General features: G+C 48.7%; 10 protein-coding genes across 10 annotated transcripts; 5 read left to right on the forward strand and 5 right to left on the reverse strand.

The window, feature by feature from the left end:
• Positions 1-234: 234 nt before the first annotated feature.
• PV08_08535 (uncharacterized protein) lies at positions 235-1,247 on the forward strand (the record flags this gene model as incomplete). Its single annotated transcript, XM_016382860.1, has 3 exons — positions 235-268; positions 328-1,020; positions 1,075-1,247. 3 exons carry the CDS (start codon positions 235-237, stop codon positions 1,245-1,247), a joined length of 900 nt encoding a protein of 299 aa, XP_016233563.1.
• Positions 1,248-1,454: 207 nt separating this feature from the next.
• Positions 1,455-3,144, reverse strand: PV08_08536 (uncharacterized protein; the record flags this gene model as incomplete). Its single annotated transcript, XM_016382861.1, has 4 exons — positions 1,455-2,077; positions 2,136-2,885; positions 2,951-3,038; positions 3,094-3,144. The coding sequence occupies 4 exons, from the start codon at positions 3,142-3,144 to the stop codon at positions 1,455-1,457; spliced, it is 1,512 nt and encodes a 503-aa protein (XP_016233564.1).
• A 414-nt stretch (positions 3,145-3,558) lies between these two features.
• On the forward strand, positions 3,559-4,835 carry PV08_08537 (uncharacterized protein; the record flags this gene model as incomplete). The annotated part of the gene is made up of 2 exons (XM_016382862.1): positions 3,559-3,998; positions 4,112-4,835. 2 exons carry the CDS (start codon positions 3,559-3,561, stop codon positions 4,833-4,835), a joined length of 1,164 nt encoding a protein of 387 aa, XP_016233565.1.
• A 724-nt stretch (positions 4,836-5,559) lies between these two features.
• PV08_08538 (uncharacterized protein) lies at positions 5,560-6,701 on the forward strand (the record flags this gene model as incomplete). Its single annotated transcript, XM_016382863.1, has 3 exons — positions 5,560-6,343; positions 6,396-6,500; positions 6,574-6,701. The coding sequence occupies 3 exons, from the start codon at positions 5,560-5,562 to the stop codon at positions 6,699-6,701; spliced, it is 1,017 nt and encodes a 338-aa protein (XP_016233566.1).
• Positions 6,702-6,901: 200 nt separating this feature from the next.
• Positions 6,902-7,975, reverse strand: PV08_08539 (uncharacterized protein; the record flags this gene model as incomplete). The annotated part of the gene is made up of 2 exons (XM_016382864.1): positions 6,902-7,841; positions 7,905-7,975. 2 exons carry the CDS (start codon positions 7,973-7,975, stop codon positions 6,902-6,904), a joined length of 1,011 nt encoding a protein of 336 aa, XP_016233567.1.
• A 603-nt stretch (positions 7,976-8,578) lies between these two features.
• Positions 8,579-10,450, reverse strand: PV08_08540 (uncharacterized protein; the record flags this gene model as incomplete). Its single annotated transcript, XM_016382865.1, has 8 exons — positions 8,579-8,698; positions 8,751-8,979; positions 9,034-9,160; positions 9,216-9,359; positions 9,409-9,657; positions 9,713-9,958; positions 10,023-10,350; positions 10,406-10,450. 8 exons carry the CDS (start codon positions 10,448-10,450, stop codon positions 8,579-8,581), a joined length of 1,488 nt encoding a protein of 495 aa, XP_016233568.1.
• Positions 10,451-11,025: 575 nt separating this feature from the next.
• On the forward strand, positions 11,026-12,425 carry PV08_08541 (uncharacterized protein; the record flags this gene model as incomplete). Its single annotated transcript, XM_016382866.1, has 5 exons — positions 11,026-11,311; positions 11,373-11,512; positions 11,572-11,748; positions 11,801-12,237; positions 12,290-12,425. The coding sequence occupies 5 exons, from the start codon at positions 11,026-11,028 to the stop codon at positions 12,423-12,425; spliced, it is 1,176 nt and encodes a 391-aa protein (XP_016233569.1).
• Positions 12,426-14,368: 1,943 nt separating this feature from the next.
• Positions 14,369-16,116, reverse strand: PV08_08542 (uncharacterized protein; the record flags this gene model as incomplete). The annotated part of the gene is made up of 12 exons (XM_016382867.1): positions 14,369-14,443; positions 14,509-14,565; positions 14,624-14,667; positions 14,777-14,871; positions 14,941-15,051; positions 15,103-15,261; positions 15,313-15,334; positions 15,390-15,433; positions 15,486-15,521; positions 15,575-15,651; positions 15,785-15,957; positions 16,017-16,116. The coding sequence occupies 12 exons, from the start codon at positions 16,114-16,116 to the stop codon at positions 14,369-14,371; spliced, it is 993 nt and encodes a 330-aa protein (XP_016233570.1).
• Positions 16,117-19,368: 3,252 nt separating this feature from the next.
• PV08_08543 (uncharacterized protein) lies at positions 19,369-21,026 on the reverse strand (the record flags this gene model as incomplete). Its single annotated transcript, XM_016382868.1, has 2 exons — positions 19,369-20,238; positions 20,361-21,026. 2 exons carry the CDS (start codon positions 21,024-21,026, stop codon positions 19,369-19,371), a joined length of 1,536 nt encoding a protein of 511 aa, XP_016233571.1.
• A 722-nt stretch (positions 21,027-21,748) lies between these two features.
• Positions 21,749-22,646, forward strand: PV08_08544 (uncharacterized protein; the record flags this gene model as incomplete). Its single annotated transcript, XM_016382869.1, has 2 exons — positions 21,749-21,997; positions 22,089-22,646. The coding sequence occupies 2 exons, from the start codon at positions 21,749-21,751 to the stop codon at positions 22,644-22,646; spliced, it is 807 nt and encodes a 268-aa protein (XP_016233572.1).
• Positions 22,647-23,011: the final 365 nt, after the last annotated feature.

Consider the following 23,011-nt stretch of genomic DNA (forward strand, 5'->3'; position numbering starts at 1 on the left):
CCAGGCCGAAAATCAATTTTCCTTTCGCCGACTGGTGGCTGTCAAGATTAGCCACAGGAGGGACAGCCTTAAGAGATGCTATATTCTCCAAACCTTGGACTAAGTTGAAAGTGAACGCCTAGATTGAGGTGTTGGCATGCGCTGGTCGATATTTTGCTTACCCATACCTGTACGTCGGCCTCGAATCTTCCCAAGAACAATCACAAAGCTCTTCAACCAAACCAGCGAGAAAATATGGCATCGTATCCTCCCGTAATACCCCCAAATGGTCTGTCTACATATCATATCATGATTCAATCGCATGCCAGGGCTAAGGCAAGCTACTAGGCGCAAATTTTACGAAAGTGATTCACAATAACACTTATCCATTCATCGATTCGAAAACAAAGTGTGATCATAGCGGCCGTGCAGTCTTCATATCGGGGGGAAATCGTGGGATTGGGAAAGCCATCGCAATTTCATTTGCTCAAGCTGGAGCCTCGTTCATTGGCCTAGGCTGTCCGGATGGGTTTGGAGATGCGAAAACTGTTATTGAAGTTGCGGCAAAGAGAGCAGGCCGCCCAATCCCCCAAGTCATATGCATTGAACTTGATGTGAGAGACAGCAAGTCGGTGGAAAAGGCAGCCACAGAAGTGCAGAGGTTATCTTCCAGGCTAGATGTCTTAGTCAACAACGCAGGATTTATGACTCCTGCGCTCTCAGTGGTGGACGCCGATGAAGATCTTTGGTGGAAGACTTTCGAGGTGAATCTCAAAGGGATCTTTCTCATGTGCAAGTTCTTTACGCCACTCTTAACCAAAGCGTCCGATGGATTGGGAACAGTTGTGAATATCAACTCAGTCGCAGCCCACAATATCCGTCCGAATGCCAGTGCCTACGGGACTTCGAAATGGGCGGTCCTCAAATTCACAGAATTTCTCTTGGTCGAACAAGCAAATCAAGGGTTACTGGCTTTTTCCATCCATCCTGGAGGAGTAATGACCCAATTAGCTGAAGCTATGCCTAAAGAAACGCATACCGGTAAGCAGGGACGACTCCTATTTCACGGGCGTGTCGAAAGCTAACCCCGGTTAGGTTTCACCGATGACCCTACGTTGACGGGGGATACAGTTGCATTCCTGACTCAGAGGCGTCGAGAATGGCTTGCTGGAAGGTATCTTAGTTGCACATGGGATATGGAAGAGCTTCTCCAGAGGGAAGAAGAAGTTCAAGGGCAAGACAAATTGAAAGTGCGGTTGGTCTTGTAAGACGGCTTCTTTACATGGGCAGCTAGGGAGTAGCGTCTTTGCGGATAGGACGATTGATAAAGAAAAGTCACCTAGTTGGTCGATTAAGGTTTGCAGAAGATAGCATTATCAAAAATCACATATCAAAGGCGCACAGTACAGATAGCTCCAACAGCAGAATATTCCACCATGTCCTGATGGGTGTTATTGATGATATGAGTGATCTACCTATAGCGCCAATGTTATCGCTTTGAGGTCAGTGTACTCCTCCAATGCATGTCTTGAACCTTCTCGCCCCAATCCACTATCTTTGATGCCTCCAAAGGGCTGCTCGATAGCGCTAATAGTTCCAGTGCGAGCACCCACCATACCGACCTGCAATGCCTCTGCTATCCGGAAAAGTCGCGAAATATTTTCCGTATATACGTATCCTGCAAGTCCAGTATTAGCGGAATTTGCGATCTCGATGGCTTCAGCTTCCGTCTGGAAGGCAGAAATTGCTACCACAGGGCCGAATATTTCTTCTTTGGAGATGTCCATAGCGCCGGTCACTTTGATCAGGAGCTTTGCAGGGTAGTAAGTTGATCCTTGTTCGTAGTTGCCCGAGGTCAGGCACTCAGCGCCTTTGAGTATAGCGTCATTGACCAGCCGGTCAACTTTTTCCGCACCCTGCCTTGCGTAGAGAGGTCCGAGCGTGGTGTGTTGGTCCCAGGGTGAGCCTTGACGGATATTTTGCTGGATTGAATGTTGTAGTTTCTCCAGGAACATGTCATGAACATTCGTATGTACCAAAACTCTGTTGGCAAAGATACATACCTGACCAGAGGAGGTGAACTTGCATGCAAGAAGACCTTCGACAGATAATGTTAGCCTGACAATTGGTGATACGGGAATGAAAGTGGTCCTGACCTCGAACAGCTAGATCTAGATCAGCGTCATCAAATACAATGAATGGAGCATTGCCTCCAAGCTCCATCGTCACTTTTTTCAAGTTTGCACCACATCTCTCCGCCAGATACCGACCCACACCCGTTGACCCTGTAAATGTAACATGACGGACCATTGTATGGGAGCTAAAAAGCGAGCCCACCTCTGCTGCCGCTCTAGCAGAGCTTGTCAACATGTTGTATACACCCGCGGGGATTCCAGCACGTTCACTAGTCTTCGCAAGCGCTATGGCGCATAGTGCCGTTTCTGGGGCTGGTTTATGGACAACTGTGCAGCCAACAGCGATTGCTGGTGCGATCTTCTTCAAAACGCCCGAAAAGGGAGAGTTCCAGGGCGTTATGGCACCGACAACTCCAACGGGTTGTCGTATTGTGAAGATTCTCGTCTTACTTTGACCTCCGGAATTGGGAACTGTCTCTCCACCGCATCCTTCCTCTGCCAGGTTCGCAAACCAGTTTACACAATTGATCGCGTAGGTCACTGCCGACAGTGACTCCTTGAAAGGCTTCCCCAGCTCGAGAGTACACAGGGCGGCGAGATCATCGCAAGAAGCCTGGATTTCGTTGGCCCATCTGCGTAAAGATTTCCCTCTGGCATTGGGTGTAGTGGCTTTCCAGGAAACAAATGCGGCGTGCGCTTCGTGGATTGCATTTTCATAGTCGTCTACGTCGCAGTCGGCGACACGAGCTAAAATCTGCTGATCGGAGGGGTCTAGAAGTCACTGAATTAGACCCTTCCACTTCCCCAGCACGTTGTTAGAGCAACAGAAGTTGTACCTTCAACTGGAAATGTCCGCCCAGATGATGATTTCTGCCAAGCGCCTCCTGCAAACGCCCTGTCGTCCAAAAGCGAGATATCTTTGAACTGCACAATGTATCAGCATCAAGACGAGAAAACCTGGATATGAAGAGCTCTCTACCGTATACGGAATGTCCTTTAATAGAATAGGGGACTGGCGAAGCTTATCCATCGAGTGCTCGGGAAATTGTCAACACAATAATGGCATGAACTGGTCGTAGGTGGCACGTTGGAATGAGCGAAACACTCATAGATGATCTACAAGTCCCATAGAAGGTGCGCAGTCAGCTATCACACTTACCCACTGCTGTGTATACTGTACCCTCTTTCAATTCAGAGACACTTTTATCGAGTTTGGAAAGAGACAGCTTTCATCTTCCGAACCAGTGAGAGTTTGGTTCATTTGGAGGCGGGCGAGAATTCGCCGATTGAGCCGAACAATTTGCCAAGGCGGTATGCTCGAGGTTCGTGATATTGCCACGATGTTTCGTCAGATGATGTTTCGCCGAACGATATTTCGCCGAACGATGTTTCGGGGAACGATGTTTCGCCGAACGATGTTTGAAACTCGGCTTGAGCTGCGGCCATGCGCTCTGGCTACTCTACAAATCTGGCAGCATACATAGCGGAGAATGTGGGAACGCTTGTAAAGTTTGCATTGGAAACTTGCTCTCACAATCATCAGATGACATCTTCATGCCTTCCTCAAGGAGAGACTGCCGTCAAGGTGGCCATTCTCTGCAATGCCAAACTCAGCGGCATTCCAATGTCACGGTTCGCTAGTCCCAGTATCCGCGGTCTCGAAATACTCAGAGACTGTCCTAGCTTCTCGTTCTACCTGGAGCATCCGTCTGGCCGCCGAGTTCTATTTGATGTGGGCGTCCGGAAAGATGTCTCGAATTTGTCCCCCTCCTTGAAGCAGCGCATAGTAGATGGAGGCTGGACTGCATCCGTCATATCTGAAGTGCCCGAGATCCTGGAAAATTATGGGATATCCAGGCAAAGCATTGAATGTGTTATCTGGAGGTATGGAAAAGGCTCTCACTCTTTTCCCATTTCCACCTTCCGGCAACACTCTCAAACCCTGCCGCACCTATCTAACCCGAATGGAACGGCTGACGTCGCTCTTATACTCTTAGTCACTGGCACTGGGATCATATCGGAGATATGTCCAAATTTCCAAACTCGACGTCCCTTGTCACCGGTCCAGGCTTCTCTTCCGCGCTTCTTCCAAGTTTTCCAAGCCGCATTGACAGTCCCTTACTTGAGACAGACTATCAGGGCAGGATCTTGCGAGAAATCGCAGACTTCGAGACTCGTGTCGGCGATCTTCCCGCGCATGATTTCTTTGGGGATGGATCCTTTCAACTCCTTTCTACGCCCGGCCATGCCGTGGGCCATCTTGCCGGCCTGGCACGTACCACGACATCTTCCGGAGGGACTGACGACACGTTTATCCTTATGGGGGGTGACTGTTGCCACCATATGGCGATGCTCCGCCCGTCGATAGCTTATCCCCTGCCCTGTGAGATTTCGCTGTCTACCATTCCGGCGTCAACAAAAGCTACAGATGGTTTCAATCGTGTTGATTACGGTAAAGGTCATTCGAAGCAACTTTTGGAAATTTCGGACTATCCGAATGGCGAGAGTGCCGCTCTCGATGTGCAGCAAGCGAAGAGGTCTTTGGATGAATTGAGACTGCTAGAGGCTCAGGAAGAGCGTGTCCTATTTGTCATTGCACATGACAAGAGTTTGTTGGATGTAGTAGAACTGTTTCCAAATCTCGCCAACGACTGGAAAAGAAAAGACTGGGGGAGGAAGGCAAGGTGGGCGTTTCTAGATGAAATCCAAATGACATTTTGAAAATGTTTCAGAATTTTCTTGGAATATGGGCTATCTTGTGTCAGAGTGTAAAATTCAACCTGATACAGCGTACGGTCATCGTAGTACCGAATCGGCATTATGAATCCCACAGGAAAGAAGCCTCTAGCCGCTCAATATTCATTTACTCCTGTTCTCTAGATCTGGGGCTTCTTGAGCCATAGTCAGTGAGTGAAATAGAACTTCGCCCTAGATCTTGAAGGCTCTCATCGATGAGTTTGCTGGAGAGGTGTGAAGAAGACGCTACGAACAAGCACTGGCTGGAAGGGCGTGAAACTTTCGCAATTATTGCTTCAATAATTCTCCATTGCCGATCTAGGCGCAATGGCCTCCTGGGACAAGGGTGTGGGCCACGTGTACCTACGATCTATGATCCCCATTACAAAGAAGGCCGGCTTGCTGCCTCCGTCCTTGTATGCTAGTCACACGAGAGCAGCCACAGACGAGCACTATCTCCGACGACTAGTGCAACTCAATATCTCGGGAAATTAGACACATCTCCTGGTGCTCGGCGTTCATGCTATAACCCGTCGGGAAAGCCTAACGAAACGCCACCTCCAGTTGCTTCTTGTGGATTAGTAAACAGTATCCATCTGCCACTGTGTCGAGAGGTGGGTGTTGACGAGCCTGAACACCTCCGTAATCTAGACTTTCAGGAGACTTATCTGAACAGACGTTTCGCCTCAGAGAGCGGCAACAGGACAAAATGGTACACGAAATACTTCCTCAAAACCCTCTCAAAGACGAGAAGAGAGTGCAAACTGAACCTCTCTTTGGACAACTAAATGGTGCGAAAGATGTACTAAGCTCAGAAGGTGCCACCAAGAAAATGCAGCACACTGGCCTTTACCTCTCACAGGTTGAACGAGACTCGCTAGGGGAACGGCCTCATAGAGGCTTAGCATCCACAATCGCCATCGTAACGGGAGCTGGCGCCCGAGGCTACTCGATTGGGATTGGCCGAGCTGCAGCTATCATGTTAGCAGAAGCTGGAGCGAATGTTATCTGCGTGGATAAAGACCACGAGTCGGCGCAGAGGACCGTCGAAATGATCCAATACCTCCATCTGGAAGGAAGAGCAGTCGCCTGGACTGCGGATATCACCAACGAACGCCAATGTCAAGAGGTGGTCGATTTTACATTGCGCGAGTTTGGGAGAGTCGACATTCTCGTAAACAACGTGGGTATTCATGGAGCCAAAGGAACGGCCGAGACAGTGGACCTAGCATACTGGGATTCCGCGATGCAGGTCAATGTCAAAAGCATGATAGCCATGTCGAAATATGCCATTCCGGCTATGAAACAGGAGAAACCAGGCCACTATGGGAAAGTGAGAGGCAGGATTATCAACATTGCAAGTGTGAACGGCATCAGAGGAGGGTCCCCAGACATTCTCTACCCGACTAGCAAAGGGGCGATAGTGAATATGACTCGAGCAATGGCAGCACATCACGGTCCGAGCGGTATCACCGTCAACTGTGTCTGTCCCGGTAAGTGTACCTCTGGGCCATCCAGAACTTAAAAGCTGGCTAACTCCTCCAGGGGCTGTATACACACCCATGGTCGGGGGGTTTGAAGGCGGCACCATGAACGTGGAGATTCGCAAGAGCAGAGCTCAAAGAAGTCTACTGGGAACGGAAGGTAACGGTACGTTCAAAATATAAAGACTGGAAGCTGTGAGGATATCTATACAGTGCTCGTAGCTGACTATTACTGACAGGCTGGGATGTCGGTGCCGCCATTAGATTCTTGGCCAGTGAAGAAGCCAGGTGGATTACAGGAGTCGTCCTGCCAGTCGACGCTGGAGCTACTGCCGCCGTGGGATTTGGGCACAACATGGGACATTGATTCTGGTGACATGATCTATAGTGACAAACTTCAATGAAGTGCTACTCAGTGGCATGGTCCGATTAGTGGCCAGTGTCTGGAATAGAAAAGAAACAAATATAGATGAAATGGTAATAGACAAACGGGATTACTGAGTGTAATTTCCACCGTGGACTTATTCTAGTGTTCTTCGAGCTCTGTGCTCAATCGTATAGTCTTTTTCATTTGAGACCCAAGCTCGGATCAATTGCTAACAACGAGTTCACAGTGTCAACAACGCTTTTTTCAAATCGAATATACTGCAGACCTAATATGCTCCGTGAAGGCTCGATCTCGAATGTAAACATCTCGTCCGGCATATCGCTCTTAATTTCTCTGGGGAGGTTTGCCTTCAGACCAGGGAATTGCACGCCAATTGTCTCAACCAGATCTTTGTTTGTCCAGAAACTCGAGACGAGCAAAAAACGATGACCACCAGCATCGGGTCGCTCTAGAGCCCGGACATGAGCAAGCGCCACATCTCGCACGTCCACCCACATAAAACTCCCGGTCGGTGGAATTTTGTCTCTGAAGCCTCCGTTGGCTGCACTCAAGATTCTGCCATTGGAAGTATTGATGTTGTCGAGTGATCGGAGGTCGTGAATCACAGGACCGAACACGAATGGCGGGTTTATTGTGGCTAGAGAAAATGCAGGTTTCTTGTCGCGCAGAAAGTCCCACGCAGCCAATTCAGCAAACTTTTTGCTTGCGTTGTAGGTCAAGGCAAAGTCATTGAGAGCTTGCTCCATGGTAGTGGGGTTCCAGACTGTCTCGTTGTACTCATCTGGATGATTCGGCATGCTCAACATTGCGCCGAGCGAGGACGTAATCACAACCCGTTTAACAAAAGGGGCGTATTCAGCCGCCGCTGTCAGAACGTTTGTCGTTCCGTTGATGGCAGGATCGAGGATATCTTTCTTTGCATCTCTGATGTTGAAATGGAATGGTGATGCGGAATGGATGATTCCGTCAAAGGCAGGCGTCGACTGCATTGCTTGGTCAAACGCATTGGGAGCAGCAACATCCTCGACGACGACAAAGGAGACATTGCCACTTGACCTGAACTTGTTGACCAGAAAGCTTCCTTTTGCAGCCGACCTCACAGTGACGACAGTCTCATGACTACCCAAGGAAAGGGTTAAAGGAGGGTTTCTCGCTGTTTGAGTGCAGAGGTTTTTGACTTACCCGTGGTTCAGCAGTTCTTTCAGAATATGGGTGCCTATGAAGCCACTACCACCAGTTAAAAGAACCTTCATATTTCTTAATCAGCACAATGATGGTGTTCGATGGGTTTCAGAGGATATAGCGTGGCTAGTATTTAGTAAATCCGAAATATAAGCTCTTATGGAATTTCTTTGTTGGGAGAGATCCAAGTTCTTATAAGCCATCGATTGGGCTCTCGGCGATGTCTCGTCGGCGCATTTGTGGTGTGATACTTGTGCAAATGCCGACGAAGGACCTTGTCGATCACTGCTTCTAAATATGCTGAACTAGTGACAATCTGAAGTTCTCACGGGATTGTGTTCAGACAGATTGTCCTAATACGAATACTCTCCCTTGTAACCATGCTGCTTTTGACATTGAGATTTACGGCAGATAGCATCTTCCTTCGTCCTCAAGAGTCCCTTGCTCATTGAAAAAGGGAGATGTCTATACTGGCTCTGCATGTAGCATCCATCTCTTGTTGCCGCGTTTTCATGAACAAGTAGATATACAGAGCCCAGACATCTCTTTGCAATTTCTCAGACTTCCTACCGCACTGTATTTGATGGAGATCTTACGAAATTCTCTTCCTTGCCTGTCCCCCTTTTGATAACACTAAGCCTTGAGTGTCCGAAGCGTACTTTGCCTGGCCCTCATTACTCCTTGTTCACCCTGTCCTCCATGATAGAAACATCACATGGAGCTTCGATGTCTTGCTCCTGTGTGACAGTATCACCGAACAGAGTGGAAATGTCCTCCAACGATTTCTGATTCGTCTTCAAAGTGAGTTAGCATGAATTCTCAAATTCTTCAATCAAGGAGTCATACCTCGGGAAACAAGAAATACACCACGGCGGACATGACTGAGCTAGCACACACGAAGACAAGGAAATATTTCCATTTGATTCTTTCAAAAGCAGTAGGCGCGGCAACCAAGATGATGATCGATCCTAAGAATAGACCTGCAACGGAGATCGCCATACCCTTCGCACGGACCGGAGTAGGGAAGATTTCCGATGGATAAACATAAGTTGTGGCGTCAAGTGTTGAGGAAAAACTGGAAACAAGGTAAGTCTGCATTCTGGGCAATATTTGGATCTTGTCTTCTCACACTGCGACCTCCAAGAACAGGAATAACACCGCAGCAATAGCAGCGCTATGTCCACCGGACTTTTGGTAAGTGGCGACTGAAGCACATTCGCCGATCAGAGAAGCGACGCAGCCCAGGAAACCGAACACTGCGGAGTACAGATCTTTGTCAGTCGTAATCCTGACATTTTCCATTCTACTCACCAAGAAGAGGCCGGCGACCGAATCTATCGAGGGCAAAGGAATTTATGACGTTGCCGAAGATGATGGTTGTTATCCACCCAGATTGGATAAGCAGTGTATCAGTTGTTCCGAATCCGAGACTCGCGTATAGCGAAGGTCCATAATCTGCTGAAATTAGCCTTCGTGATATGCAAACATGCCATGCTGAACCTACTGTTTATCACTTGAGTACCAGCTGCTTGGCCGCCAAACAAGGTCAAAAAGCCAATTAAAGTACGCTTTCGTAAAGTTGGATGAGTGAAGAGGTGTGTAAACATGACATCTGAATGCTTTTCATGAACGATCTGAGAGTGGAGCAACCGGAAGGCTTCATCGACTGCCGCAGACCCTTCCGACTCATTTGAAGCAGAATGGGTCAATTTGAACATGGCAAAGGCTTCCTCAATTCGATCACTCAATAGCACTGTTCTCTGTCAGTAGGAAGTCAAAAGCTCTCCGGAGGATTCGGTTGTACGTACACCAGCGAGGAGACTCTGGCAGAAACCAGATTGCCACAGACAGGAGAAGTGGTGGGATGCACTGAAGTGCAATGGGGATGCGCCATTGAGTTCCTGCGGCATTCACAAAGTAAAATCCGAAGCCGATCCAACTTGCGCTGGCATAGCCGATACCAATGCAAATACCAGTGGTGCCGACCACCAGCCCCCGTATCTCGGCCGCAGAAACTTCTGCCAGATATAGGGGCGTCAGCGTAATGAGGGCGCCTTGAAAGGGATGGTCAATATTGGCCAGAATGACAGGGGAGAGCTTCTGCTAAACTGGACATACCAACCCCTAGGCCTGACACAACTCTCATGGCAATGAACATGGCGATATGTACACTGCCCGCCTGTAGAGCACCGCCGAGGATAGCCAAGATGGAAGCCACAAAGAGACCCATGCGTCTGCCATATTTGTCCGCGACGGGTACGGACATCAAGGCTCCAATCAACCCACCAGCTTGGAAGACACCATTTATAGCTCCTTCCAGTTGAGCAGCATTCGCACGGTGATCCAGACCAAAGTATGTGATGAAAGACGGCTGAGCAAGCGTTGTACCAATGATACTGGACGCGTACGCGTACGTCAAAGAGCCCAAGGTGACGAAGAAGACTCGCTAGAAGGAATCTTTGTTAGCGAAGGCCTCAATCATCATCGGGGGTTTCCCTCACCCAACTTGCTTTGTGGTACCTGGGACTTGGTGCAAAACCTTCCATTATGTCGAGTGTTGCAAGGGGAAGGTTGAACAGCGAACAAACAGAGGCCATGCAGAAGTCTTTATCAGCAGTATTTCACATCTACTTCCCCGTAAATACAGCTGGGGCTCCGCGATTCCCCCAGTGAAGCGTAACGGAGTGCATGCTTAGAATGGCACCCCTCGTCAAGGTATCCCGCTGGATCAGCATCTCGAACGAACTCACGCCTGAAATCGCCGATAACAGCCATGCTGACCCAAATTTCCGCGGCGGAATTCACCGTGTGGGGGCAATTCGCCGAGTCGCCCGCGTGTCTATCTCTGACTACGTAGGCGATGCTGCGGAGTGCGTGCAAAAAACACCGACACAGGTCACGATCAAGTTTTCCCCGATGCGCATTCGAACCGGGGCTCCGGAGTAGCGATTGTCGTTCGCCGAAAGGGTTCGGTGTATAGGACGCAGTAGACCAACACTCCGCAAAATCTGTGGTAGGATGTAAAGCATGATTTAAAGGAGATGTTTATTTTGCGTTGGTCAAGCTATCAAACGAAGGGTTTCAATCTTCTATCTGCTGCTGACCTCGGCTTCAGTGCTCAATGACTACTCCTGCCTCGGCAGGGCCGTACCAGGCCCTGATTTTTGGGGCTTCCGGCATCTCAGGCTGGGCCATCACCCGGGCCGCCCTTCTATCAACGGACTTCAAGTTTTCGAAAGTGGTCGGGCTGACACGCAGGCCGCTAAGCATCCAGCAGTCCTCGCTGCCCACAGACTCGAGATTAGCATTGCAGAGTGGCCTTGATTTGGGCAGAGGTCAAGAAGCCGTGACCGAGCTCTTGGGCACGATTCAAGATATTGAGAGAACAAGCCACGTGTACTTCACCGGTGTGCCATAGTCCCTTTTCATCGAGCGGCAAATTCAGAGAGTACTGACACTTGCCCATAGCATATATTCACGGAGCTTTTGGTGAAACAAAAGACGAGGCGCGCACTCGTATCAATGTCGAGATCCTCCGGACCGCCATCGGAGCCGTTGAGCAGTTGTGTCCGAAGCTGCAGTTTTGGGTTTTACAATCTGGAGCAAAGGTCAAACTCCTTTCACATCCCCGGAGTTCTGGCGACTATTTCATTAATGCCCAAAGCAGTGGTATGGAACCGAGTTCTCAGAGATTCTAAAACCGAAAGCACCTTTCAGAGAATCCGCACCCCGTATACCCTCCCCTTACGGCGATCATATCTTTTATTACCCCCAGTTCGACCTGCTCGAGCAACGATCAAGGACGAAGGACTGGACTTTTGCGAATATCATCCCGGACTCAATAGTGTGTCATTTCCGAAAGCCCTGCTGACCCGTGTTAACCATCTGGATCTTAGGTCGGATTTGTACCGGCAAATAACCCCATGACCATCGCTCATCCCATCGCTCTTTATCTTGCTATGTGGAAGAAGTTCCGCGAAACAACCGTCGTGGCGTTCCCCGGCACCAGTACCTCCTACAAGACCTTACACACAGACTCCTCCTCAGATACATTGGGTAATTTCACAATATACGTGTCGATGCATGCCGAACAAACCTCGGGCCGGAACTTCAACATCGCTGACAATGACGGTGTGACGTGGGAGGATACATGGGATGGGATTTGCTCCTACTTCGGGCTCAAGGGCGGACCCCCAAATGAAAACGCAGGCTTTTTGCAAGGGGAGAATTGGATCTTGTCATTGAAACCCAGGTGGGCTGAGTTTGAGAAAGAAACCGGCCTGAGGTCAGGGGTGTTGGAGACGACACCATGGGAATTCTTCACCATTATTGTGTAAGTACTCCTTCTCTGTCAAAGAACGTAAGCTCCAATCTGACCATTGCAGGGGTTATTACTCTGAGATCAATCGAAATCTCGACATCTCGGAAGCGAGAAAGATAGGGTTCCCGTTATCGGGAGACGCGGTTAAGAGCTACCACGACACCTTCGACCGATTGCGCGTGGCTAAGATGATTCCATGACCTTGGGTTGTCGATCATATATTGAGTCTGAAGTCTTTATTGTACTGACTACACTCAGGAAAGTGAAACCTCCAGCAAATTTCCTATGTCTGAATAGAGACTATTGAGAACCGCAAACCGCGTTTTCAAGATCAACTAGTTATCAGTCAGGATCTCAAACAAAATGGTCTCGTTCGTGAGAAATACAAAGTTGAGGTGCTACTTGTTAGGAAAACTGCCTATCCGTAATATATTGCATTCTTGACCAACTTAATTAGTGTCTATCTAGTAGAGAGAGAACGCCCCTTGATATACTATAGAGATGGCAAATAGTGAAAACCTATAGAATCCTTTCGAAACTTAGATTAGTAATAGATCTAGATCTATTATCAATTCTCCTCCTAAATAGGCTAGCCTTATATTTCCTTACATATCTTTGTAAGGCTAGTCCTGTTATAATCAATAAAACCTTGATTATTGCCTTGTATTAATAAAACCTCGATTGTTATCTTTACAAGGGCCCTTGTCTCAACAACAATCAGCCCAGCGTCTACGGTTAGCAATATGTCTATACAATATATAAGTATCTCACATAATAAGGCGAGAAGAAAAAAGTGGTTCACTCATACTAAAACCAGCTGCCTCTCGTGTCGCAGAAGAAGAGTGAAATGCGATAAATATCGCCCATTATATAAGTAATTACCCTGCTTATCGAGCATAATATAGCGCCTTTATAGGTTTGATTTATTTACTCATATACTGTCAGGTATTAATTGTCTTCGTCAAAAGTTACCTTGTAAAGAATATAATTCAGGTCCTCAAGGAATGAAATCTCAGTCTATCACTATACCCTTCATAAGACGGTATCTCAGCGTGAAGAACATGACTATACTTGGACTGGGCCAACAATCCGAGTACGATAGTCAGTTATCGAGCCATTTTCTCTTTAGTAAATGTTTAAGCCACTCCAATAAGTATCATAAGAAGCCAAAGTATCTTCCACATCTAGCAGAGCTAGCTGGGACAACATTGAGAAAGGAGGGTCATGCAGAATGGCCTCTGAAACCCAAAGACGCCCACGCACAGCAAAGCTCCTCATTAATGGAGATTACTCCGGAATCTATACAGTCTTCAAATCCCCGCCCTATCTTATACTACACTCGCGCCTTGTCAATCTATGCGGGCCCTCCACTGGCGGTCGAACCGTCTATACTATACAGCAGTGACATTGCCCAACAATCGCGACTTGGAGACTTGCCTAGCCCACTTTGGCGCCTTACCGAACTATACGACCTTTCTTTAGCTGGTCGAGCCCTCTGCACCAACCGTGAGTGATACTATCTGACGATTACGGGTTCTAGAATTTTCCGACCATCTTGGGCACAAGTTCAATAACTTCGACCTTTAGGGTTTGAAAGTGGGTCGCCACATCCACTCGTGGCTATACCTGTATAATCAAAATCCCAGTGCAATTGTGATGTTGAGAAACCCTAGCTCAATGTGCTTGTGAGAAGGAGCTGTTTGCTTATGTTTCCAGCCAAAAGCACCCTGGCTGACAATTCCGTTGTCACGCCGGCAGGTCCGACAGGAGCTCGCCTTCTACCTGGTTATGTAGGTAGATCGAGAGTGGAAGCTTTCCATTCCATTGAGGTACCCCTAGCATGAGGGGGCTCGAGCGGCCTAGACTGTGGGCGTGCAGATGCTGCGGAGCGAGAGAAGACTGAGAATTACCTTCAGGATCTTCGTGGACGACGAGGTATTATGACGACGACGAACGTCGACGACATGAGAGGGATCCGCCTCCGAGAATGAGTGAAAGGTACAAATTAGGCCCAGTGATGACCGAGCCGACTATTACTACATCAATTACTGCCCTCTTGCGGCAAAATTCACGATAACAAGACAGCGTAACGACACGGGAATGTAACCACGTAAATTAATATGACCACACGTCTATCTGGTTTCTAGAGCCTCCGCCGCGTCCACTCCCGCAAGCCGGCCGAATGTAAGACAGCGAAGCACACTGCTGCAAGGTGGATCTGTAGAAAGAATATTTCAGCCTGTGAAAAAGTCTAGCCTTCCACCATGGGTGAGGAATTGTCACCAGGCGCAGTTGGCGAATCGACGCTCTCATCAAGGGGAAAAGGAAGCAACACTTACTCTAACCAGTTGTTAGCATGATTTTACTGTCTTGACTGCGTGACATGGACTCGACTTACCTCGTTGTAGTACACCCCGCTCAACTCGCCGGTGCAATACAAACCTTGACCGATCCGTCAGCTCTTGATGCCCCCGGTCCAAAGAGCAAAACTCTCGGAGTGAAGATCCGCGGTGCAAAGGGGGTCCTTCTTCACGTGTCTTGGAAGGCTCACCTGGAATGGGAATCCCTGTAGTGGAGAGCACCCGGGAGTCGGTGTCACATTTCAGGCCGCCAAAGGTGAATGCCACCTGAGCCTTCAGTGGATATCTGAGTTATCGTCAGTGTTAAGTCCTTTTCTTTCCATAGGTTTTCGGCCATTCAAGATGATTATCTCACCCGTAATAGGGAGGCTGGTTGATCGGATTTGCCCAATTGGTTTTGTTAGGTGACAAGCCATATGTTCTCTTGCCATCAAGAGTCATCAAATTGAATTCCTTGTCATCGATTCTATGGCGATTTTAGTGATAGATCATGACATGACATCCACCATGAACTTACGCAGCGTTGAATTCGTCGACAGTCTGCCTCAATTTGCTGGGTTCAAGACCTAACTTCTCAGCGAGCCCTTCGATTGTGTCGCTCTGCTCTGGATCTAGATCAGTGGTGTCGTACACCCATCCCGGTCGAAATCGATCCATGATCGTCTTGTCCGTGATGCTGAAAGGTGAACGTTAGGGATCGTCTCTTCGATACGCTAGTCTCACTCACAAATACGCTTTTTGATTCTGCTCTGCTCAACATCAGCCAAGGGAACATTCCCTTTCTGTTGATTATGAGTGACTTACCTTTCCATACTTCCACGGCCAGTGGTTCACATGTGGCAAATAGGCTAGGGTATGCAGGTTAGCTTTCGACCAGCACTAGCCTACCGACGTACATACGGACGTTTGCCTTCGTCGTAGAATCTCTTGCAGTGTCTAATTATCGTCAGCTTGTATGTACCAAGTAAGGTGCGATAGTCGATACGCACTCATTGACAATAATGCCATAGCTGTGGCCCCATATGGTGGCCTCAGGCTTCGATGATCGGGTGTCGACAAGCTCGCACTTTTCACCAGCTTAGCAGCGTCCAGGTCAGAGGTATAAGTGTGGGTTGCAAAAGAGACACCACAAAACTCAGCACACTCCCAACCCACAGCCTTTCTACTTCCAACAGTCCTGAGGAGTAAAATATACTTACATGCATGCCGCTCATAGAGCCCGAGACTGCCGCGCCAACTTCCAAGCCCATCTTCAAGCCAAAACCAGTATTGTGCTTCAATCCAGGAGCCAGGAGAGGGAGAAGCTCGGTTTTTGGCCCAACATATCGTGCCATGCTTAAACAGGTCAATAATGTCTCTTTCCGTGGCTGTGCTATACGTACAGCTCGCGATTACCCTCGAAACCACCACAAGCCAACATGACTTTCTTACCATATACCTTTTTCCAGTATCCGTCTGACTTCCGGACCCTGACTCCGCAAACGGTCCCATCTTCCTCAACGATCAAGTGTTCAGCATTTGTCTCCCACATGATGTCCAGGTTAGCAAATTTTCTGATGTGATTAAATAGTATATTCATAACGGCGATCCCACCACGCTGTTAGAAATTTCAGATGATGCTGTTAAAGCTTCGCGACAGTTGCATACCTCTGCGTTGGCAAAATGCTGGTCTGCGATTCTGTCAGAAACAATTGCTGTCTCCAGCAGACCGTCGCCATATCTTACTGGTATTGAACTCGAGTAGCACGTTTTTTTCGTCGTGGTGAGCGAGCTTTACCCCATCTGTTATTCAACGTCAATTTGCGGTAGATCTCAAGAAGCATTCCCTATCTGCTCACGGTCAAGAAGGAATTGAACTGTTGCCGGCGCCTCCTTTTCTAGTTTGGAACAATAACTCTGGTCGGCAAGCCCCCCACTGTTGCTGTTAGCAAGCATTCATGCTGCCTGAGATTTTTGCTTTGCTGACCTGACTTGCTGATGACTCGTAAGCAGGAAGGAACCCTAGTCACTATGCGTTACTAACCATCATCTCCTTCTTGAAAGCATCGTCGAAATTGTTATCTACCCAAACTCAGCTTTCATCATCAGCATTCGATGACAAGCCGTACCTTTGTCAAGTCGAAGGAAGGCTGGAGTCCATCTGGGTGATTGTCGTTAGCACCTCAAGCCTTGAGCATCCCAGGAGAAGGATCGCAACCTGCTGCCGCCACATCGTTCTCCATCCTTTCCGGCCTCAATCAGCGCGATTTTCCCATGCTTTCCCAGCGCCTTGCATCTTTCGAGGAAATTGAGCGCCGTCATGGTTCCCTAAGTGCGATGGGCTAGGGTCAGTATATCATTCGGTTTCGTCACGGTTAGACCTACTGCGAACCCACTGCCCACCACGACCAGGTCGTATTGGGGCGATGATTTCGTCCGGCTCATCTCTGTTTGATCGATGATAGACATGATTGATCAATGTTTGAAACCGCCAGGCACAAATCGAGGAAGATATGTTCCAAAGCGTGCAGCAGTTGTGTCATTCGTTCATATTTCACTTTTGAAAAGTTTCCGGAACTTAGTCGTCCCGTCGACCGTTGAGTCGGGTTGGAGCCACTCCCGAAAAGCTGCCGTCGACCGTCGTGCCGAACTAGACCAAGATGCTTACAATAGCAAGCTCTCCCTGACATCATGCCTTGGTACTGTCTAGGTTTGACCGTGTAAACCGGCTGTTGAGGCTGTCGACTTTCCTGGTGGACGAGAAAACAACACGCCGGCGAGGCAACCCTGGGGCGGAATGGTAAACTATTACAGTACCCCCGCTAAAATCTAAGCAGGCGGGGCGCCAAACGCGAAAAATCGCGAAAAATCGCGTACCTCAACTTCTCAACCTTCCAACAACTATGCAATATGCCTGCCCTGAGAAGACCTCTACAATCTATCGACCCTAATGGGAGGTCAAATAAGGAGTTAACTCCTTATAAAAGAGCCAAAATCGTCGGCGCGCGCGCGTGCGGCGTCTCATGGCAGCAGATTTCAGAGACGTTCAAAACACCCATTCGAACGGCGCGTACAACTGTTGAATTGGACGATTTACAACTCGGTGATCACTCTCAACCACGCAGTGGGAGACCAACTATATATAGTGAGCGTGATGAGCGGGCAATTCTGCGTCTAGTGCGTCGCCTTCCGAATTTAACTTACGACTCTGTTCGCCGTCAAACTGGCCTTTCCTTCTCGGACGAGACAATCAAGCGAATACTCGATAAGCATGGTATAAGCAATTAGATTGCTATGAAACGATCTCTATTAACAGTTGAGAATGCTCGAAATTGACTTCGCTGGTGTAAGGAACGTAAGGATTGGGTCTCAGAGTAATGGAAGACTATAATATTTAGTGATGAGTGCTCACTTGAACGAGGCGCTGGAAGATGATCTACCTGGGTCTTTCGAACACCTCAATAGAAGTGGAATAAGAAAAGATGATTATCCCCCATATCAAAGGAAGAGACCTTTCTATTATGGTTTGGGCCTCTATATGGATTGGAGGACGCTCTGACTTGGTCGTTATGGTGCGAGATTCAGAGTCGAAGAAGAATGGGTTCTCAGCACGTTCATATATCGCTGTACTTAATGAATAGATACCTCCTTGTTGGGAACCAGGTCGCATTTTCATGCAGGACAATGCGCCTATTCACAAGGCTAAAATAACTGAGAAATGGTTCGAGGAGAATGCTATTCCATGCCTAGAATAGCCACCGTACGGACCAGATCTCAACCCCATCGAGAATGTATAGGCGATCCTTAAGGACAAGCTCCTCAAGAATTGGGAGCACCTCCTAGACGGTGGCAAGACAGATAAGGACCGTGTGGACCTCGCAACAGCGATTCGACATGAGTGGGACAATACATCACAGGAATATATCGATACCACTACAAGGAGTGCTGAGAGGAGGGTTCACGCGGTAATAGACGCGGAGGGTTGGTACACGCAATGGTAGAGCCAAAACATCACGATTAGTCTACATCATTCGATAGAAAACGCAATGACAATCATTTCCAGATCTAGAACGTCAAGTTTTGCTAGGATATGCGCCAACAGCGTCGATTTATATGGGCGACGGCATGGTTGAGTACATGATGGCGGAAATGCGGCCTGCGCGGACTTGAGCGGGATTGTTGTAGGCTCTACGGTCTCTACATGCTCTACGATCTCTACAGGCTTTACAGACTCTGCGGTCTCTACAGACTCTACGGGCTCTCCGCGGCCATGGTAATTGTCGTGACTGACCCCGTCAATGACATGGGTGTTGGATCTGGTGCAGGAATATGTACTGGTTGGGGGAGCCAAATAGGATGAATTGTCGAGCCTGACCTCAATAACTTAGGAGGTCGACTTCTATCGGCTTCCAAGAAGATATAGACAAAAAGGAGTGAGAACCTCCCCCGGTTTTGAGACATTCCTTGCCCCGGCATGAGGTAACTTCTCGATAGACCTAGGTCGAGGCCCGTCGATAGTTGTGTTGCCCTTTCAACCTCGCGCTCCGTTTTGACAGGCAGTGATATAGCTACACGAGTGACTATGTGTAGGATAATGCAATGAGTGACAGATTGACAAAGAGATAAACGAGGGTGGTGACGAGAATTATCAAATGACCTAGGCAAGGCGACCTAGTATCCCGCAAACTCGACCGCTCAGCACATGGTCGACGCCACATCTGTCCAACATATAAATAACTTACATATATTCTCTAGTGGCTAATTTCTATTTCGAAACGCCAACTTCTCCTTTGCTGTTTTTGTTTTAAATGTTTGCAGAGTCTTGCTGTTGATACCCATATGCCTGCCAGTTCTTCAACACCTTGCTCTTGATTTCTTCCGGGTAAGATGCACGGAAAGAAGCTTCAATCCACGGCCGGTCCAAGGTCTTGAACTCGGCCGGCAACATGCACAATCTGACAACCTTGGCTTGCGGCTCGCTAATGTTGAGACCGTAGGTGGCATATGGGACGAGCTTGTAGGTCGGATAGTCCCCTACAAAGAAAAAGTCGCTGTCTTGCGGCTGCGACTTGGTTGCCTCTGCCCACACAACCTCGTGCAAGTCACTTGGGTCGATGTTGTCGCCGACAAGGAATATCTTTGGCACGAAACGCCCAGGCTTGGAGGAGAAGACGATCTCCCCGACCTGGCGGCAGAACTTCTCAGGCGTGGTCTTCATCTTAACAAGTCGCGCACGATCGACCTGGACGACGTACCAGATGGCCTGAGACTCATAAGGACACCAAGCCTGAGTGATTGGTAGACCATGCTGCTGCAACAAGTCGAGAATTTCAGCGCAGATTGTCAAGGCCCACACGGTGTGAGTTTCATCTGGAGCACGACCGGCGACGGAGATCGGAACGATGGGGTTACTTCGATAGGTAATCGCATTGACTGTGAACACCGGCTCGGGGGCCTTCTTCGCCGGGAAGAGAAAGCCGTGGTATTCTCCCATGGGCCCTTCAATCGCCGTCTCGGTGGCGGAGATGGTTCCTTCAAGAACCACCTCAGACTGTGCTGGCACGACAAGATCGTTTGTCTCACACTTGATGACCTGCATAGGACTTCCTGTGATGGCACCAACGTAATCCGGCTCGTTTACGAATTTGGGGAGTGGCATACCACTTGCCACGGCCTGTGGAGGAATTTCAGTTAGCACTTTAGGTCTAAGTTCAACTCGACATTTAATTTAGATAGTAGCATATAGCTCTAACAAGAAACAAGCCAAAAAGGAAACAAAATAAATAAAAAACTTACAGCAGCTGGCGGAACACCAAGGGCGCAAGCCCATGGAGTGTCCTTTCCCTGAGCCTTCCACATCGACCAAATGGCGCCAATGTCCTGGTTCACGTCCACGAGGCCGGTTAATTGTCGTTTGCCAATCACCATACAGCGGGTGATGGCCCAATTAACCCATTTTCCATCCGGAGTTTGAACGCTGTGCAGTCCATATGTGAGAAAATATCTGCCTCCATCGCGTTCATGATTCTGTGGAACTGGTAGCTTAAAGAGATCGATCTCATCGCCAAAGATCTTGTGCTCCTTGAGTGGTGCGTCGCGAACGTGAACTGATGGTATAGGGCCGGCTCTTTTTGAGGCTATGAGTTTTTGAATAATATCATGTCCACTTGCGTTGGAAGGTAGCCCGATAGACTTTGCGAAACGAGCATACCTCTCTACTCGATTGGATCGAACACCCACTGGGGCGCCGAGAATTCGGAAGAGACCGTCTGGGCCATCTTTCCCCTTGGGATTGTTGATGAGAGGCATTGGGCTACCACTTTCGTATGCGCGGCGAGTGATGGCACCGGACTCGAGATAGGGATCCACTTCAAGATCGATCTCTACCACATCTCCCTCGGCCTTGCATTCTTCAAGGAAGGTGCGTAAGGATGAGGCGGCGGAGTGCGTTTCTGTGGACATTATCGATACTCGGTGCTGGGAATGACAGAGGAGATTGATGGCGACGAGTGATTGTTCGGTGGGGGCAGGCAGTATCTTCGTCTGGCTCTCTGTGCCTCTGCTTTTGCAATAATAATAGTTGGGTCTCTGAAGTTGAGTCGGTAGAACAAGTTCCTTATTTCGTCTCGATCTGCGTCGAGGTCCTAATTTGATATACTCGCCCTGGTGCTGCGACACGTGACTGTGGAAGTAGGTACAGTAGAGTATGCCTTTCGGGGAGATAGGGGACAATGGAGGCGTTGGCCTGACAGAAGCCTTGGGGTGCCGACCGTAGTCCGAATAATATCCGTTGCCGGAGTCTGTTATATTGGCTGCCGTATATTGCAAAAGATGACCGTTAGAATTCCCTATCTCCCCGACCTCCTACGCCACTTCTGCCCATGTACGAGATTGTACGTTGCCAATGTCATATCATCTTCACCTCGAGTCCATTCTAGTCGATATTGAATCGTCATGCGGACCTAGGTGGATTGCACAGCTTGCTTCGCTCACTTACTGAGTGCAGGAACGTTGGAGATTTATGTCTCCACCAATTCTACAATTTCCACTGACAAGTTTTCCAGGTCTGAAGAATAGATTTAAGAGCGAAAAGTGTTGTCTTCGTTTCTTAGCCTTTCCGGTCCGTGATTGCTTAGTAAGCTTTTCGTTCTCAGTATCAACAGCGAGCAGTGCAGTTCAAGACAATGTTGATCTTTATTGTCGCCATTAGTTCTGGGCTGGCCTGGCTTCTCGGAAGCGGCATGAGGCCCATGATACGAAATGCATTTGCAGCTTTTCACGAACCCGGGGCTGGAATGAGCCAAGCAGCCGGCCTCACCTCTGAGGACAAACCCGTTGGACCCTCGGAACCAGTGACAAGTATCATGAACGAGCCCAAGTCAAGGGCCGCCAGGGGGAAGTCGACTTCAAGGCCGGTTCGAATCATTGTCGCCGTAAGTTGCCCCGAATGAACCTATGTATTTCGAAAGAGTCACCATCAACGTCTTGCAAGTTGAAAAGTACCAGACTAAGAGATGTTTGTAGATGACAGGAGCAACAGGGGCTGTTCTCGGAATTCGCATTCTGGAGATCCTTCGAGACATGGGGGTGGAGACCCATCTGATAGTCAGTCGCTGGGCGGCCGAGACGCTGAGATATGAAGGAAATTACTCGATCAAGGACGTCAAGGCTCTCGCGACTTTTTGCTATGCACACAACGATGCGGGTGCCCTTCCATCGAGCGGCTCTTTTCAAACGGACGGCATGATCGTTGTACCTTGCAGCATGCGAACACTCAGCGCGATCCGGACCGGCTTTGCCGATGACTTGATTTGCCGGGCTGCGGACGTTACCATCAAGGAACACAGGAAATTGGTCCTGGTGGCGCGAGAAACGCCCTTGAGCCCCATCCATTTGGCTAACATGTTGGCTTTGGCTCAAATGCAAGATGTAATTATATTCCCGCCCGTGCCTGCCTTCTACACCAGGCCCAAATCTCTGTCGGATATTGTCGACCAATCAGTGGGTCGTATGATAGACATGCTTGGCCTCGAATCTGACCATTTTCCGAGATGGAACGGGATGGATCCGTCCAAGGCATGAGCGTAAGCAATGAAATGGGACCATTTCAGCTCTTTCGCCCTGGTGAAAGGGCAATAGGAGTTGTACGAACTTAGTTCTGGGTTATCGCTGCGGCATATATTCAAGTGTTGACTGGTCTGCATGAATACCAAAATTTTTCAACTCTGCCAATAGACTAGATAGAAACGACAAGGGGGATCAGTTGGATCAATGGCTAGGTTTTGAATTATTTTTTACTTCATCCGTACTCGCTTTGCAAAAATCGGTGCTGGACTTGCGTGAAGTTACCAGTGGGTACGCGGAACGTACACCAAGTATCAAGAGGTTCAGAGCTTCGCGACTCGATGATTGAAGAGTGCGAGTTCTTGGAAATCTCTCGGTCTTCG

Source organism: Exophiala spinifera (genome assembly GCF_000836115.1).
Source record: "Exophiala spinifera strain CBS 89968 unplaced genomic scaffold supercont1.6, whole genome shotgun sequence".
Lineage (NCBI taxonomy): Eukaryota > Fungi > Ascomycota > Eurotiomycetes > Chaetothyriales > Herpotrichiellaceae > Exophiala > Exophiala spinifera.